Raw genomic sequence first — 18,212 nt, forward strand, 5'->3', positions numbered from 1 at the left:
AGCCACGCTCTGCACGGCCGTTTCTAAAGAATATATCATTATCTCATCATATCATCGCTTTTATGTGTCTACGTGCAGACGAGTTTCAGTGAAATTAAATCCTCTGGACCTGGATTTGCATGTTTTTGATGCTTGCAACACAAGTCACACATCTTTTGGAAGAAAACCACAAACTGTGTGATTTTTGAACGTTGTCTTCCACTCAGTTATGGACCTACAAATTCATTACCATACTCTTAAAGCAAAAACAAATGTTCTATAGATGCAAAAACATGCAATCAATCTGCAACAAGTCCTTCAACATGGAAGTAGGCTGCTTGTCCTGATCCTCAGATATGACCCATACGAGATCAGCAGCACCAGACGTACACAACCTTCACTCACTTGTATGGAAATTCAAATTGAACTAATGAAATGTACATGATTCTCCTGTAAACACTGTCATCACCATTGGACAAGGCTTTAAGCTTGAATTCTATAATGAAGAACAACAGGAATGAAACTTTTTTCTTCAAGTCTAAAGTGATCTGAGGTGATTTCTTGTAGCGTGGAAGATGAAGTCACATTCAAAATGTAGTGCTCGTTATTTAGGTTTAAATATTAAGGTTTAAATTAGGTTTTCGTCCCTAGTGACACATGTAAAGTGTCCTTGGGTTTTCTCGAAAGCCGCTACATGAATTCAGGTTATTATTTTATGCAATTTTCATATTTGGGCTTTTCCAGGATCTGTGCTCGATTTCTCGAGATAATATTCTCCTGCATCGAGACAGAGGGGACATCAACTGTCTCTGATGAACAACTGTCCTACGATAGAAAGCCTCAGCGTTGACCTCGGACGAGGGAACCCCTCTCTCCCCGCCGAGGCTCGTATGGGAAGGCTGCCAAAACGACCCATCGGAGATTGACGGGGGTTAGCTCCCATAATCAATATGACACCACTAAGTGCCCTTTGATTGAGCTGCACGCAGTGTAAAAGGACATTTCTGTGTGCCCGGCTGCTCTTGCCACCAAGAAATGCAGCATTTGTCCAGAGCTAAACGGTCTTCTGAATGTCATTGTCACGGGTACATTAACTTTTATACGAGTCTGAGAGACGGACTCGGAGCGAGGATGGACGGCCATTTTCATTAGTGCGGCTGCTCGCTGCCATTAAGGCTGCCGTCAGACACACAGGCACAGAGATGCTTTTTTTTTTTGCGGCGGGGCCCCGGAGGTTTCATTCCTTCGCTCGAGACGTTCCACGAGGAGCTGCGGCGGCGGTGGAGGCAGCGGCTAAATTTGCCGGTGTGAAACCCCCGTGTCACTAGGCAACTGGATCTGATGGCGCCTTTGTTTGGGGTGAAAGGTTGGAAGCACTCGTACTAATCTCCTTGCTTCACAATTAAGGAACACAGGAGAGCTGCTCAAACCTCTTCCCACTCTCAAACAACAACAACAAAAAGAAAAGGATTGAAAGACTCCCCCATTGTCCCTCCTCCTCAGTCCCCTCCCCCCTCGCCCTCCGCGCTAATCGAAAGGTATTTGCACTGTAAATTAAAAGGGCCCTCGTGCGTTGCTGTTTTAACACTGACGCACCCTCCTAAGATGTCCACAAACAGCTCCAATCTAATTACAGAGGGAGATTTACTTCAAATAACACTGTGGACAAAAGAGCCCTGGCTATTGTTGACGCGGGGCCAGTGTTCCACATCTCTTTCTCTCTTTCACTCTCTTGGGCGAATCCTTTTATATTCAAAGTCCTCGCCTTGCCAAGGTTAAAATGCGATGGGATATCTGAAAGTGGGGAACCTCCTGACAAAAGCGGCCCTCTTTATTCCCTGAATGGCAAATGCCTTGGTTGATTTCCAGTGTTCTGTCTCTTTCCTTATCTATCCCCTCTTTTTTTTTTTTTTTTTTTTTTAACCAAGCAGATTTTCGAACAAAGCCGCAGCGGCTGACATGCAAATGTAACGCGGGAGAAAAGCGGCATCCAGGGGAGTTAAGATTGTCCGACAACGGGACGCGCTTGCCGGGGTTGCATTGTGACATACGGCTGAGACACATCCTCGGGCTTGAAAGAGGGAGGAAAGGGATGGTGGATATTGGCTGGCCAGATTTGCAGTGTGTCCTGCTGACTTCCATTTTATGGCCCGTGAATCGCAGAGCCCTCTGGGAGTCTATAATCCGCTCCCCCCCCGCCCTCAACCCCCCCTCCTGCTGCCCATACCACATCATTTTATTGGTCTCTCTTGGATGTGTGGCTGCTGTCCCTGGTTTACAAAGATCCATCCATGTGGGGATTCTCCTGCAGCCAGACTGTTGCACACTACGGACATCCCAATTTGCCACTGGATCCCACCCACCTCATAACCCCCCCACTAAGAATACTGCCTCCCTCTTCTGACATGCTGTTGTCCCCTGGTTTCCTGCGGCGATGCCTCAATGCGACGGTGCCCACCATGACAGTAAGCCTCGCCACTGAGGCTCCGCAGTGCAGGGGCCCAGTTGGGTATTTCTCAATGAATGAATCTGGGTGCGGGGGGAAACGTATCAGTGCCAGCTCTCATTCACACATTTTATCTCATTTACACACAAACCCTATTCAAATACGGGCCTCTGTGCATAACACCTATGGCCGTGCGTGGCAGATGATTACTGCTGGGTGTTGGTCCCACCGCGGCCCCGGCACCGTATCCATCAGCCGCACGGAGGCTCTTCCTCTGCTTGGAAAAACTCATTTAGATCTTATCTGGGGAAAAATTTGTTTGCTGAGGGAAAGCGAGGGAGGTTAGTAGCGGGGAGAAGTGACTGTAGTCGAGCCGGTGCCACTTGATTTAATTTAGCCGCCGATAGTGTCTCCGACCACTTGTACTCTTCTTATTTTGGAAGGTGAGTGAGACTGAGTGCCACGGAGTGGGGGGGGGAGATGGAGGGAGGCGAGCAGAGAGAGGAATTTGTTTACAGCGGGGACGGAGGTGAAGGGAGCTGTGGGGTATTAAACGATCACACTGCAAATATTCTGACGGTAAATAGATACCGTGTGATAATCTGTACGAACATCGAGCCAGAACCGTTGATCTTTTTAACCTAGATACCGAGACAGACGCCACCTTCTGCTGTCACGCAGGAGTTTTTGATTTTATGCTCATGAAACCTGATGTTAAAAGCTGATTAATAAACTAAGTGACGTACAAAACATTTGATATCTTTTATCTGCCAGCATCTCACTGTAGAGTTTGTGTGTATGTGACTCGCACATCTCGAGAAACACTCATCTTATCACCTTCACACTTGGCATGTGTGTGGTTAAGGGCCTAAGGAAGTGCAGCGTCATTTTGGGTACAAGTTGGACGTGTGATATGTTCAATATGAATAAGCAGGCCGGCCTATGCAGCATCAACAGCACGACAACGACAACCGATACTGACTTTGAATAAACAGGTGAACAGCCCTTTGTGCAGCAGCGGTGATGCAGCAGCTTCAGCTTCATATTTCAAAGACAAAACCAGCTTCTCTAAAAAGCTAAAGAGGGCAATGAATCACGGAGTTCCACCCTGAGAGGACACAAAGCCATAAATATGTTCTCTGTGGCGTTTTGTTTGTTCTCTGTACACGTCTGTACGTCTCACTGTCGGCCTGACATTGTGCTCATGGCCCCCGATAACCTGCTGCGACCCAGAATGCCCTGCGTGAACTCCCCGGCCCGCTGAGCACAGACGCAACACAGCGAGACGGATAATCTGCCTTGGTCCACGGACAGCTTGCTCAGATATGAGTGGGATGCTGGAAAAAGGACAAGCGGCGGGCGGGATGGTGCGAATCAGCATTTTTGACTCACCAGATGACACCGGCAGGACGCTCGCATTAAACGCGATCAGAAGTCGTAATGCTAATGCGCATCTGCCCTTTAGCGGAGAGCGGCGATGAGCTGGAACGCCTCATGAACATGTTTATTTTATCTTTATGGTGATAATTGTATTCCAACAGCTAACAAGAACTTGGAGTGATCTGTAGGTTGGAGTGGAATCACACTTCCATGATGCACCCGGGGCTGTGTGTGTGTGTGTGTGCAACACATGTGCAGCTCTGCCTGCCCGGGGTGGAAGAATATTTGCTTTGCTTATCGCCTCCCTAATGCTCACTGACAAGTTAATAACATCACAATTAACTAAATGCTAAACAGATGCCAGTGCTGGACTAATGTGATTGAGACAATCGGCACTTTTGACGTGACCCCTGTGTAGTGCTGCCATTGGCCTAATTTGCTTGAGTGACATGACTGTGTGTGTCTGTCGGTGTGTGTGTGTGTGTGTGTGTGTTTGTTTGCGAAGCCGTGTGAATGAGGAAGAAAAAAGACGCAGTAAAAAAGAAGTAACATTACTAAACAGAGCGTCTTTTTTTGTGACCATCATAACCTTCTTGTGCTCCTTTCCCCCTCTCGCTGCTCTTTCTCTCTTTCTGTCTCTCCTCCTTTCCTCCCTCCCTCCCTCCCTCCCTTCTTTTCCGCAGCTCTCTCTCCAGCCAAACTATTTCTGGCTTGAGAAAAGAAAGTGTTTACTCTGTGGCCACAGCCTGCTGGAATCACGCTGTGTTCCCACTGGCTAAACCCACTATTGCCACTCCATGGTTTGCATATTTTCCCTGTATTACAAGACTTTAAAAAAGGGCGGAGGGAGATAAAGAGAGAAGGAAAGAAAAATAGAAGAGTAAGAGAGCAGCCTCCCCCTCCTATTCTATGTGGATTTTCTCTGGCACCGCTGTGTGTGTGTGTGTGTGCACATGGAGATGATTCATGTATAAACAGGAACACCAACGGTTGGACAACATTTCTTCCATAAGCTGCGGACTCCAGACTTATTTCTACATCGGTCACATGGCAGATGCAGTTCCCTAATATTTCAAGTGTGACTTACAGCTCATGTTAAATAACAGGCAGCTGTGGCCTTAGTTTCCTGGATTCATGTGCAGGTTACAGTGCAAGTCACACAATGTGCATTCATGGACACGCAGTTCACACTGGCAGTTGCAGAGCCTGTGAAAAATGCACCAAGTCCAAGCAGTGCAATCTGCTTTTACTAAATCCACAAACAAACAAGACTAAAATAATAAAAAACTAAATACTTTAACTTCAATTTATTGCTTTTTTTTTTTGTGTGTCTTTGTTTGTGAGCCACTTTCTCTGTGCACATATTCTGACCTTTTGCTTTTCTGCCGAGAGCTCCGGTTTAATCAAGTGGAATGTGAGTGTGGTGGGGTTTACTAATAAAATACAAGAGCTATAAATTATGGCGGGGACCAAAGCAATCTAATGAAAGAAGCAAAAAATACAGCGAGATGACGATAGCTGGCAGAAATATATAGAGATAAAGACGGAACGAGAGAAAAACAGCAGCTCGGAGATCAGAGCGGCCGTCTACGGCCCGACGGGGAGAGGCTTTACTGGAAATGCAGACTGAAAATGACACGTTGGAGGTGGCTGCGGGGAGACGAGCACAACACTTTCACAATACGATATTATGGCGTGGGACAAAAAAATCCACATTAAAAAACAGTCCTGGAGACGGATTACAACTGATATCACGAAGAGGAAACGACAGTGTACAGCAGTAAATGACAATTGCAGCGTTTCTGCCAGAAACACTGACTTCTGGGCGCCGTCGGTGCCGTTTGAGCAACTCCTCCATCGCAAACTGAATTCACGAAGATCTGTAAAGCAGAATGCGGTAACGACTGTCCGTGTTAAACAATAACTAGCTACTAAAATTTTACTGCTCCTTTCAATAGCAAAGCTCACATTATATGTTAAAGCGCTTTATCGGCCTTGGTTCCGAAAGAGGAAAAAAAAAAATCCAAAGCCTCATTCATAAGGTAAAATCCTCCTTTTCTGGCCCATAACTTCAAAGCCAATGTTAGAAATGCAACAGCTAATAAATTTGATGCCGATCTTGACATTGAAAAACGTTCCCGAGACGAGACGCACGTCATTCAGTGCCGCGTGTCGAGCGTGGCATTTGTGTGACATGTTTTCAAAAAGGTACAAATGCTGCTCGGCATTCGAGGACATTTGGCTGTTTGTGTGGCATCGCATCATGAGACAAGATGGAAAAATTAAATAAAAGGTGTTTTTGACATTTCTGCAAAAGCTCAAGTTTGCCCCCCCCCCCCCTTTGCTTATTGGAGTCCTCGTGCAGGACTGTTGCAAACTGATGTACATGTTCAAAAAAACAACCTAGAAGTAGTGTTATTTTGTTCATGAAAACTACCGCTATGTTAGGAGAGTGAGGATTTGGAGTAACTGACAGTTTTATTGTTTTATGTCTTATACGAGGGTTGCAGGGGGAGCTGGTCCTCAGCTGACATTGGGGGCGAGAGGCGGGAAACATCCTGGACTGACACAGAGAAACCTACAATTACACCTACAGTCAATTTAAAGTCTCCAATTAACCTAACTCCAATGTGCATGTCCTTGGCCTGTAGGAGGAAGTTGGAGTACTCGGAGAAAACCCACGCAGACACTGGGAGAACATCCTCGCGGAAATGGGATTCAAACCAGGAACCTTTTGCTGTGAGGCGACAAGTGGTAACCGCCTCCTAAAGTTTGTATTTCTTTAATTTATTCCTGTTACAAATTGGATTAACACTCAGAAAAAAATATCAGCATTCAGTTGACCATCCGGGGCCATTTCATGTAGGACGACAGCTCTGAACCATGGGAACTAGTATTTAGTAAAACCTGCAGGTATCAGGTTCTTTTTAAGTTCTGCTCTTCACTCAGAGGAAGCAGCTGTCTGCCACTCAAACTTGCATAGACAGTATTTCAAAAATAAAAAATGCAGTCTGGAGTGGTTTCACATCAGTATGCACATTATATCACGCTCTGCTTCCTGTCTGTCACCTGACAGGCACATGATGAAATGGAAGCCTCCACCAGGAAATCCTTCCTGTGAGCATCGCCTTGCATGTTGTGTTTGCCTGGGAAGGCTGCTATCAGCGACAGGGCTGGGTCTTTAAAGACGAGTCTCGGTGCACACTGTGCATAACAATATGGGGACACCAGGCAGAGACACTGGTAAATGGGCTACAAGTCTAAATGACAGCAGTGCTTTTTCTTTAAGGATGAGAGCTCCATGGGAGCCAGACCGACTGTGTTCTTTGCTGCTGACAAAAACCTCGAGGCGAGTCCCTGTTTAGAGAGAGAGAGAGAGAGAGACTCTGATGCTGTGCCATCCAATTTGGGAAAATATGTGACAAGAATTAGCCGTGAGTAGATGTAATGCAACTCACAAGTGACTTCGGCACCTGAGCGCAGGCATTCCTGGCTTTTTATTCCAGCATGTTGCACAACACTGCCAATGTAGGAGAGAGTGTTTGTGCATGTGTGCTTGCACGAGGCGACTGGGTAAAAACAGCCACATGATGTTTTGCTATTCGCTTCCCTGGCATCGCGACCAGTCACCCCCCCCCTGCCCCTTCGCACAAGGGCTCGTCCGTTAGCAATGACGACAACTTCAGGAATGCCTCCACGGCCTCCACGCTCACAGAGAGGTGAATAGAGAGGTGTGTGTGTGTGTGTGTGTGATATATCTCGAGCGTGAGCAGCGCCGCTAAAAACGAGCAGAGACAAAGTGGGAAAGAGACAGAGGTTGAGTCAGACTGCAGCTGATCAGGCCAACAGAGGAAATGCCACAATAGTTCCCATTCAAAGCTGCGAGAAACAGCCACAGTTTCAGAGGCCAAATATTGTCAGAGAACATTAGCCAAGGGCTGAGGCGCTGCCAAGAGTCAGGCAGAGATCAAATCTGGCTTTGATGGCCAACAGTAACCCCCCCCCCCGCTCCTACCACACGCCCTCTCTGATGTTATGCGTCTCGGGCACTGTACACACAGACATTTCTGTATGAATAAATCCATGTTGGTTAAGCTCTCTCGCTCAAACTGATTTCACACAGTAATGTCCAGGGGAGCGGCTGTTGTGTCTGATGTACAGTAGTTTCTGTTGTTTTTCTTTTGCCCTTGTGTTGTTGTGCTGAAATATTATTTACATTACAAGGCACATAAAGAAGAGAGAGAGAAAATAACTCTGCAGCCCTTCTGGCAGGCCCAAGAGGAGGTTATCTCAAGATTAACTTTGTGATCCAGTGGAGTTTGTCTCGGGCTCAAACTGCAGCTATAAAACAACATTTCATAGAGGAAAATACACAAGTGTGTTAGTAAATAACAAGCAGGGCTCTAAAGGTACCGAAACCACATTCCCCAAACAGAAAATAACGTCCCTAACAACCACATCAATGAACACAGAGTAAATCCCTTTTCCATAAAACACCTTCAAGCATAGACGACCTTCCAGCGTCTGTATATCTTGACCTCATCCATCACTATTTTGAAGGTGTGCGGGTAAAAATAAGAAGATAAAATCTATTGAAATTAGACACAAAGAAACAAAAACACACTGAGACGCTGCAAACTGTGGTTTAAAGGTAAAGAGGTAAAGACGAAATCCAGAAAAAGTCATTCCAGTTGGTTCATCTTCTTTTGGACCATGAACTGCACATATTTTCATTTCCCTAACGGAAGGATGAGTCCTGAAGAAGAATTCCAAGCATCTCAGGGCAGATATTATTTGGGGCATTTTGCCTCCATTGCCAGGAAAGTGCAGCATGAAGAGAAAGGAAGGGGGGGGGATAGACAAGCAGCTAAAGGTCCAGGTCAGAATTGAACCGACGGCCACTGCACGAGGACTCAAATCTCTGCAACAACTACAAAAAGAGTGATTCCTAAGGAAGACAAATATCTATCATCTGCAGTCCCGACTTCCAAAACTGAGTATTTAAAATAAAAGCCCTACAGGAGGCTGTCTCATCTCCTCATGTGGCAAAGTACAAACCCAGCAGCACCAGGCAGCATGAGGTGCAGCTGCAGTGCATTGTGTTTTTGGACGACACGCTCCCAATTTGTCCACTGGCCACGACCGGAGAGGAGACCTTGTGCAATTCTCTTCCCACTGCACAATGAAACAGACACAGTCATAATAAGTCTCCGCCACGTTGGAGTGAGAGACACAGGAAGGGGCTTGTTTGTTTACCTCTCGGACTCTCGTGTCATCAGTCATTCGCTGATGGAAACTGGAGACCAGTCGGCTAAATGCAATCAGCCGTCGACTCTTTGTGGAGCCCAGTGCATGAGCAGGACTTAACCTTTGAATGTCACCATATGTAATAGGACACACACAGACAGGTTTGCACAGCTATCCTTATTTGCATTGAGGTCCATTCATCGTGGGCTGCCAAACCAAAACCTCATCCCTAACCTTCACCATAACCAATTCGTGCCTAACTCTAACCTTAACCAAACTACAATTCACATCTGACCACTAACTTTGAACCAGAACCTCGGAAATTACATTTAGCCACATTTGACCTGGGCTTTGGTCCCCGTGACGTCTACTGGTCCTGACAAGTTCAGTGTTTATGCTGGAAAAGGTCCTACAGAGGTAGTAAAAACGAGCACACACACACACACACATAAAGCTGTGCATAATTCCAATTACAGTAAAATACACTTAAATTGATTACAACCGATGTAAAACAACAACAACAACGTGTTAATTACGTATAATCTTTTCTTAAATATTGGTATTGCTAATTGAATTTTGTCATTTAACGTGTATTGATTGTGAGTTGCGGTAATGACGGCAATTAGTCTTTTCGCATGAACGCTGAAAGGAGGGGCCGCGCCTTCAGGCTGATGCACGACGCGTCACGATCCGGAGCCGGCAGCGCCGTCACGTGTGTGTCCGGCAGCGTGAAGATCAAGATCTGAGAACGAGACGGAGCGGTGGAGCTGCCTCGTCATATTTCTACCGTCCTCTGAAGCTCTGATCCCTCACAGGGGCCGAACACATGGATGATGACTATACTGCTGCTGCTGCTCCAGTTGTCTGGCAGGAAGACACGTCTGGCCCTGGCTGCGGCTTCCCCCCCCCCACACCAGCCCCCATCATCCCCCTTTCCATTCGTTCCAGACGAGGATGCCTATATTTAGAGCGCTCCTTTCCGCTGTTATGGCTGTTGGATCATTAGCCTCATTTAACCCTTCTCTACCTCTGGCGAGCTGATTGGCTGAGGGCATGCCCCTCAGGAGCACCCCACAACAACCCCCCATTCCCAAAAGTCAAAATCCTGACTGCACCGCTCTGCCTCCAGTGTTTAGGAGGAGTGTGTGTGTGTGTGTGTGTGTGTGTGTGTGTGTGTGTGTGTGTGTGTGTGTGTGTGTGTGTGTGTGTGTGTGTGAGTAGCCTCAAACCAATGGGAGCTGATACTGGGAGAGCGAGGGTCACGGTTTTAGGCGAAGGACACAACACAAGATGACGATAATGATGATGATCTCGACGTGCATCAGAGCAGCTCTGTTCTCCCGTCTGATTATGTTTGACAGGCAGGGGCGGGGCTAACGGACGCCGATCGCCTGACCTCTGACACCCTGATGAGGCGGGTTGACCTGATATTTATCAAGAACAGTCGTGCCATATGGTATATTTCATTTGTAAATGTTTATAAAAGGAACAATTTGATTTAAAGATGACCCTTATAATTTCGTTGTGATGCACAATGACAATAAAGGTCTTGAATCTTTCTTACTTTGGACACATGAGCTTTCCTCAAGTCAAAATGTCACAGACTAAAGGCTGGATTGTCATTTCTGCAGTGAATTACACTATTGAACAACCTTATTTATCATTAGTGTGATGCAGGTTTGACCCGAGGGCCTTGAAGCTGTAACCGCTGCCATGATAATCAATGTCTGATGTTTTAAAATGCTGCCTATTTTTGTTATTATCATTATAATTGTATTTATATTATCAGAAATATCCCCAAATCCTCCAGAGAATAATAAATAGTCACATTGAGAAAGACCTTTAATCTCAGTGACAGCTTTGTGAGTCACAGCTCTCTCACCTCACGTTACTTCCACTGACACTGAGACAGTGAAGCAACAGCAGCAAAATATCGAAAAAAGAGTCATGTGCATGGAAACAGATCTAAATTTAAAAGAAGAAGCCCAAACAGTAGCGTGCCAGATACGCCAAAGGAAACACGCGGATCACACATCTATGACGAGTTTGACGAATCACCTGAAAACTCTTGAGTGTGACCTGCGTGTAAACAAAGATGTGATGTGCAAGTCTGCAGTGAAATAAGTAATGAGTTAAAAGTGACTCACAAACACACATGATGCCCTGACTCCTCCAGCACAGGCCCTCGCCCCTGGCACACCACCTCCACAACCAAGTGGGATAAGTTGGAGACATTCTTTTTCTCCCCAAATTAAAGGTTTCATCACCAGCAGTGAAAGCGTTCCGAGCCATCACACATCTGTTGACGGGGTATTTACTTCTTCCTATTTACATCTTGGCATCTACATCGTCCTCGTCCTCCCGTCTTCAGAGCCGAGCGCCGATAAACAACGTCGGCCTGCCAACTTTCTCCCGGTTTGTTGATTACTGTTGGGTCTGCCTTGATTTAGGGCGAGTGGGACTAATCCAAGATGATGTTATCTATCTATGTGTCAATCCACGGCTGCGGCTATCAAGAGGAGGCTGAACGAGCACAACACAGCATGGAAATCAGATTGCGAATCAGGATGGACCTGATTCAATATGATCTTCGGTGAAGTTTTCTCAGGATACCTCGCCACAGAATTAGTCTTGTTAAAATATGCTTATTATTCTAAATGCATCCTCTATTCAATAAATTGGTACATGGAGAACAACAAGGAGTTGAAACCGACACAGCAGCAGCAGCAGCAGCTGTGGCAGAGAGTTTGTAGATTTCAATGGAGCAGAGGAGCTCATAATCTTTTTGTTTATGTCCATGGCGTCAGGATGAAACCTCGGACTGTGTGTGTGTGTGTGTGTTCATACCGGTGTGGATCTTTCGGTGAGCCTCCAGGGATTCCTCTGTCTGGAACTGGGCGCCACACTGGTCACAAACGATGGCCTTCTCACCAGCTGCAGAACAAGAGACGAGACAGTGGACGATTATTAACTCCGGTTGTTGAAGTGGAGAAAATAAAGAGGGAACTCAGAGCGAAGAGGAAGATAGAATTCATCATATCAAAAAACACTGGAAACGCTTATTTCACATTGCAACATACATCTCATCACTGAGACTTTGAGGTAAAATGTATCATGATTTGAAGTTACATGCAAACATGCTACTGTAACACGCTAAGCAAAGAGTCAATAACTTCTTATATTGCTGAACTCAAACGTAAAAGACAAACTCTTAACAGGGAGGAAATGTTTATCTACGACAAAATCAATAAAATCTTTAACTTTGACGACCAATAAATCAATAATAAGATTCTCCAAAGTGGCAGATTTATCAGTTTATGAGTAAAAAACTATTTCAGGGATCAAATCCAAACCCCAAAAAAGATTAATACTCATTTACCAATAAATCTAAAGTTAGACTTCAGTTAAATACTTTCCAGCATTTGTTTGATTAATGGGTGCATTGCAATATATAAATCATCCAACATTTATCTTTATAATCTGATAAATCAATCTAATCAAAATAAAAAAAACACGTGTCATCTGCAAGCCCATAAAAGCTTGATGTCGGCTAAAATAAATTTCCACATTATAATTATAGAGTCCACTAATTGTGACAAACTCACACGAGCATATTATTCTCTTAACTGCATCAAGACTAATTTATTCAACTTCCAGATGAATAGATATTCTTCATATACATATACTTTATACATATATTTTTCATTCAAAAGCAGGAATCTACTTTTTTATTCCACCACACTCTGCTTCTATTTATGCAGGTAGAAGTATTCAGGCCTTCAGCCATGACCTGGAACAGCTTATACTTTCTGCCATATATAATCACGTATACTTTATGAATGTGTACAACCTTGTACAACAATAAAACGAGAGGAAGGATCTTGGCATGTATACCCACAGGGTGCCGTTGGAGGGCACATCAGATCAGGCTCACACAAATGACTTTTTATGGCTTGGCAACAGGCACTGTACATGCCATACGCATCACACATCAAATAGACCCACGCACACACACCACACACACACACACACAAGCACACACACTAACATCTGGATATTGTGTGTGCAAAATGGGTGTGCGGTTGTGTGTTGTGTGTCTGTTTCCAGTGCAAGCACAGAGCGATCTCTCCCGACCAGACCTTGGTTTGTTCTTGGCACGGCCTCCTGGGTTACGACACCTCCAGAGAGAAACAGAACACAATGAAAACAGGAAGCCAATTCTTAGATGACAGAAAAAAGAAAAGTCAGGGAGCGATGGCTTGTGTGGTTTTGCAACCGCACAGACATTAGGGAACGGCCTGTACTGTAATAAGCCCGAGCGAAAGCAGAAATGACACGGAGCGTACATGACAGAGTGTGCCTGCCAGTGCAGGGCTTATGCAACAAGTTATGCAAAAAGACGGTAACGCTGCACAAGTGAGCGTGACAAGATCATAAGCCCCCGTAATGCAACCTTTAAAAGCTAGAACATCCCAGATTCATCCGCGATATCACAAGATTTATTTCCCAGTTAACAACTTTGGACTAAATGCACCGAGCTCCTGAGCAGTGTCCTTTTTAATTGGCTGCATATTCAGGAGGCATAATTTGCCGAGTGAGCGTATGGCGCTCCGGTGTCAAATGCACAGAAGAGCATATGGGCCGAATTAGCTGGCAAGAGCGGCCACTTAACCTCCGGAGAACAAGACATGTAGTGGAGATGTAGACAGAATCCCCCAACACAGCAACCGATGTCCCTCATTTGCATTAATCACGTCGCCCCTCTGTTGTTTCTTTAACTCCCACATTCATCATCGCCGGCTCAGCTATAATTATTATTTTTACAGTCACCCTGCTAACCTGCGTCGGGCTCCTTCCATCTAATGATGGTACAAGTGCGGTCGTGACTCCGTCATCTGCTGCACATAGACAATCAACAATCAAACACAATGTTTTTACAATACGACAAAGAAGTCTCGAGAGGGCCGTGCTGCGTTCTACCACATGCACACATGCATACTTCACATTCTTGCTGACCGGTTCCCAAAATATAGACATGCCCACTTGCATTTGGAGTTTTTACTTGTGGGCTTGCAGGAGAAACTCCGGAAAATATTCGCAAATAACTGACTGACATTTGTGTTCCCACATGCAGCCCCAGTGCATTTCTGAAAGCAGCTATATATTGTAGCAACGGGCCTTTGCTTTTTTCAAGGTAGTTAAAGGCCTGTATTCATTTCCGTAATGTATTAAAACCAATTTAAAGTGACATGAAAATTAAAGTAATCCACGGCAGGTTTCAGGTTACAATTTGTCTTCCTTCACTGCCACCAGTGAGGTGCCCCTGAGCAGGGCACTTAACCCCCAACTTCCCCACATGGCCCCCTCGGTAGCCCATAGATCAAACTGGGATTGTACTGGTGCAGCTTCCAGGTGTGAACGTGGGTAAATGTGTTCATGGGGAAAAAAAGGGGGCATTCATGCTAAGAAAATCCAATCTGGTTAAAAAACATTATTGAACACCAGCGGCTGCCTGGAAGGTAAGAAAACACATTCACGTCCGGGCCTGGCAGAACCGTAAAAACCGGGGTGATTTGTAGTAAATAAGCTTTATACTGGCAAGTAATGACTCCGCCTCACAGACAGTGGTGCAACACTTAAACAGTCTTCTGGGAGGCCAAGAGGCGTGTGCTAAATGGACCAGGGATAGGATTTTAGTGCAGGGCATGCCCCCGCTTGTGGCACGAGGACATAAATTGTCAGGAAATGCCTGCATGATGCCTTGCTTCAAGGAGAATGAAGTTGTGCGAGGTCACCACGGGGCACGGCGGAGGATGGGGTGGGGGGGAGGAGGAAGGAAAAGTGGGAGCACAGGAATCCAGGGTACACGCGGCCAGGCAGCCACCCAGCCAGATGCCCGTCACTCTAGTTAGCCAGCTAAGTGCTAACAGGGGGCCCTCCGCTCGGTAACAGCCGCCATCAGACATTTTCACTGCCAAATTAAAGCGATAAATCTCGGGGCCCCTTTGATTGTACGAGGGCGAACTTGTTAGTTAGGAGGGACGGGGCAACCGGGAGGAGACACACACTTAACATCAGCTGATACGCTTGTCACATCTGCACTAAATAATAGTTTGCCTTGGCCCATTCACTCACACACGCACACGCACACACACACACACACACTACAAACTATTAACTCAACTGGGAATTGAACCTGATCTTTGATTTGGCAAGATTTTAATTTAGACTCTAAAATAACTGAAATATAAATCATCATGCAAAACAAAAAGAGGAGTCCTGTGTCACATTGCCACATGTTCATCCCTTAGCTAAGCTTAGTGTGCGTGTGTGTGTGTGTGTGTGTGTGTGTGTGTGTGTGTGTGTGTGTGTGTGTGTGTGTTGGACGTGGTGGTGATCAGGTGCCACATGCCACCGAAGCCGCTTCCCTTTTCGCTTCCCTCTCTGAGAGATATTGCACAAACTGTTGTTGCAGTGCACTGTTGCTCGGTTATTTCATAAAGGGCCGTAAAAGAGAACAAGCCAGCGAGGGCCCGCTGCCAATCAAGTAAACTTCCTGCAAAAGCCCGGCAGCGAAAGAGCAATATAACGGTCCCGTTCTGTAAACTCGATCTGCCTTTACAGGCCCTGCGTGGCCCTGATAAAGAAACCTTCCCCCTCGCACGGCGTCACGTGGTTAACTTTTTAACAGCGCTAACCTCCCTGTGTGCTCTGCTGATCTTCAAAGATAGATTAGCTGCTGTTGTTGTTCATCTATAGTTCAAACTGCAGCTGGAGGAGTGAACTGTGAGTGGAGTGTGTTGCTAGACGGCTCACATCCGGCTCTTTGGTTTCCTGACAAAGTCAAATTGTGTAAAATCTCTGTTTATTTAATATCTGATATATGAAACAAATGTTTGAATGTGTTTTTAAATACATTTCCATAATTAACGAATGAAAATGTTACTTTGTCTGAGAAAACCTTTGTTCACAGTGAAGAAAAAGCAACACGAGTCCACACCTCCGTTTAAATCACTGTCACAATACTATCATTAAATTCTTGTTGAGATGTGTTCATACAAGCATCGGAAATGATGCAGACAAAACGCCAGGTCGGGCGAAAGCACGTACGCAGATCTACGCACTGATCAGATTCCAAGTATATTAGGTTCGCCCACAGAAAAGGGAAATTTTTGTCCGTTGCTCCAAAACAACAGTTGCGCTGCAAAGAACCGTTTTGAGAACAGTGAAAAAGTAATTTTCGTTAGTGATGCGTTAGCCAGAGCTAGAATATCAACAATATGGAAATATTTCATGCTGGAAGTTGCACAAGTAACATATTGTATTTTTTGCAAATGTGGCTGCATGTTAACAAATATATATTTCTAGATTTATCTTGTTTTGAAGTTACCGTTGCACTTTTATACTGTTACTGTGGATTCTCTTGTAAAGGACTGAATTGTTTTTTATTCCTAGATGTATTTATTTGTGTTTGATTTTAGTTCAGAGTGTCAAACTAGATAATAAATGTATTAAATTGTAAACATACAACTACGATAGCAACCATCACTTCCACACAGGGTTAGTACAACACATCTGTTTAAATACACATTATTTTGGTGAATGCACTGGATCAGTACTTGGTATCGAAAAAGGGAAAAATGTTACCTGGAACATCTCTACATTTTTCCTCCATTATTTCCCCATGAATAAAACTTGTGATTACTGTTGGCACTTGTTGGCTCTGTACCCGAACCACTTCCTTGCCATTCCAGAGTGTTCCACTTAAACTTAACTGCTGAGCACTTTCCCCGACAGTGGCAACATTTCACCACGCAGACGTTTGGAGGATTGTGGATTAGCCCGGCGTGCGGGGCCTCACAGGGAAGTGATGGCGTGTTCCCCCCCTCGCCTGTAATTTCCCCTGACATAGTAAGTGCTCATTCTCACATTTACCTAAATAATGTGGCGTGCAATGGGCGTATTGTCCTATTTGCTACTACACCAGTTCCATGACTGCGTGGAATCTGAGTCACAGATGCGAAACCGTCATTACGTTATGATGCAGAGACGAAGACGGGGAAACGTAACCTTAGTGGCCATTTGGGGGTTTCGTGGGTGTGATGAGTGTGTTTGGCTGCGACAACACACACACACATCATCGCCACACTCGCATCATCCCTGTTGGGCGATGTGATCGCATAATGCCGCCATTCAGAACCTCATCTCATTGAAAAGAATATGTCAGAGGCAGAGAAAGGCCTTGTTTGTTTGGGACTGATAGTCCTGCTTTTCATTTCGCCGCCACCGCCGCCGCCGCGAAAGACAAAACACATTTTTTTTGAGCGACTGCGCGCCCACACTCAGTTTTGACACTTGTTGTTCCAACCTACTTTCCTGCGCAGGTAGAGTATATATATGCTTAGTTTGCAACAGATGCCCCCCCGCCCCTCGGGGATGGGAGTCTAAACAGAATCTTTCATCAAAGACAATCGCAGAATTAAACATAAGAGTTAGAGAGCCTGTCTCTGCTCACAGCGACACGCGAGAAGTAGGCCAACGTGTTGAACGCTAAACATTTCATCCTGCACAGACGCTGGGAGAAAAAAAAAAAAAAACCCCTGCGTTTCTTCTTTTGTGCTTCATTTCATAATCTGATGAAGGCGCCGATGGTTCCGTGGCAGCACATCGCAGCACTCTGCGTGACCTTGTTTTTGCCAGTTGAACATGTTGCAGACGTAAAGTGAAAATATGGTGATGAATACAGAAATAAGTGAACACAGCCTCTTCTCAGGAAAACAGTTAAGTCATGTAAGAGACCTCTTTCCTGCAAATAGTTGTCAAATGGCCTCAGCTGCGTGCTTGCGTGAGATGGCATGACTCTATTTATCGTCATTTAACGGAGAAAAATGCTCCGTCTGAGAGCTTCCACGTCGAGGAAAGGCTGAACAATAGAGGCCGACTGTTCCGAGAGAATAAGCATTCTGTACGGCACAAAACGCCACATTCAAGTGAGTACAATTCACGACACGCCGACACAACGCGGTAAACAAGCCACCGCGGAGCATGGGAATCAAATGACAGCTGCGTTTATGACTGTGTGTGGACTTGACCTGATAAAACACATTGTCCTCCATCAGCAGGGATCAGAGCGGGACACCAGCCCTCTGTGAATTAATGC

At 45.5% G+C, this 18,212-nt stretch overlaps 1 protein-coding gene across 2 annotated transcripts in view; it reads right to left on the reverse strand.

Moving 5' to 3' along the window:
- Positions 1–18,212, reverse strand: part of zbtb16a (zinc finger and BTB domain containing 16a) — a 142,948-nt gene that overhangs the window by 42,967 nt on the left and 81,769 nt on the right. For both annotated transcript variants that reach the window (XM_035178129.2, XM_035178130.2), the window contains exon 4: positions 11,900–11,986. In XM_035178129.2, coding sequence (XP_035034020.1) covers positions 11,900–11,986 — 87 coding nt within the window. The remainder of the gene's footprint in view (positions 1–11,899; positions 11,987–18,212) is intronic.

The sequence above is a fragment of the Hippoglossus stenolepis genome, chromosome 15 (genome assembly GCF_022539355.2).
Source record: "Hippoglossus stenolepis isolate QCI-W04-F060 chromosome 15, HSTE1.2, whole genome shotgun sequence".
Taxonomy (NCBI): domain Eukaryota; kingdom Metazoa; phylum Chordata; class Actinopteri; order Pleuronectiformes; family Pleuronectidae; genus Hippoglossus; species Hippoglossus stenolepis.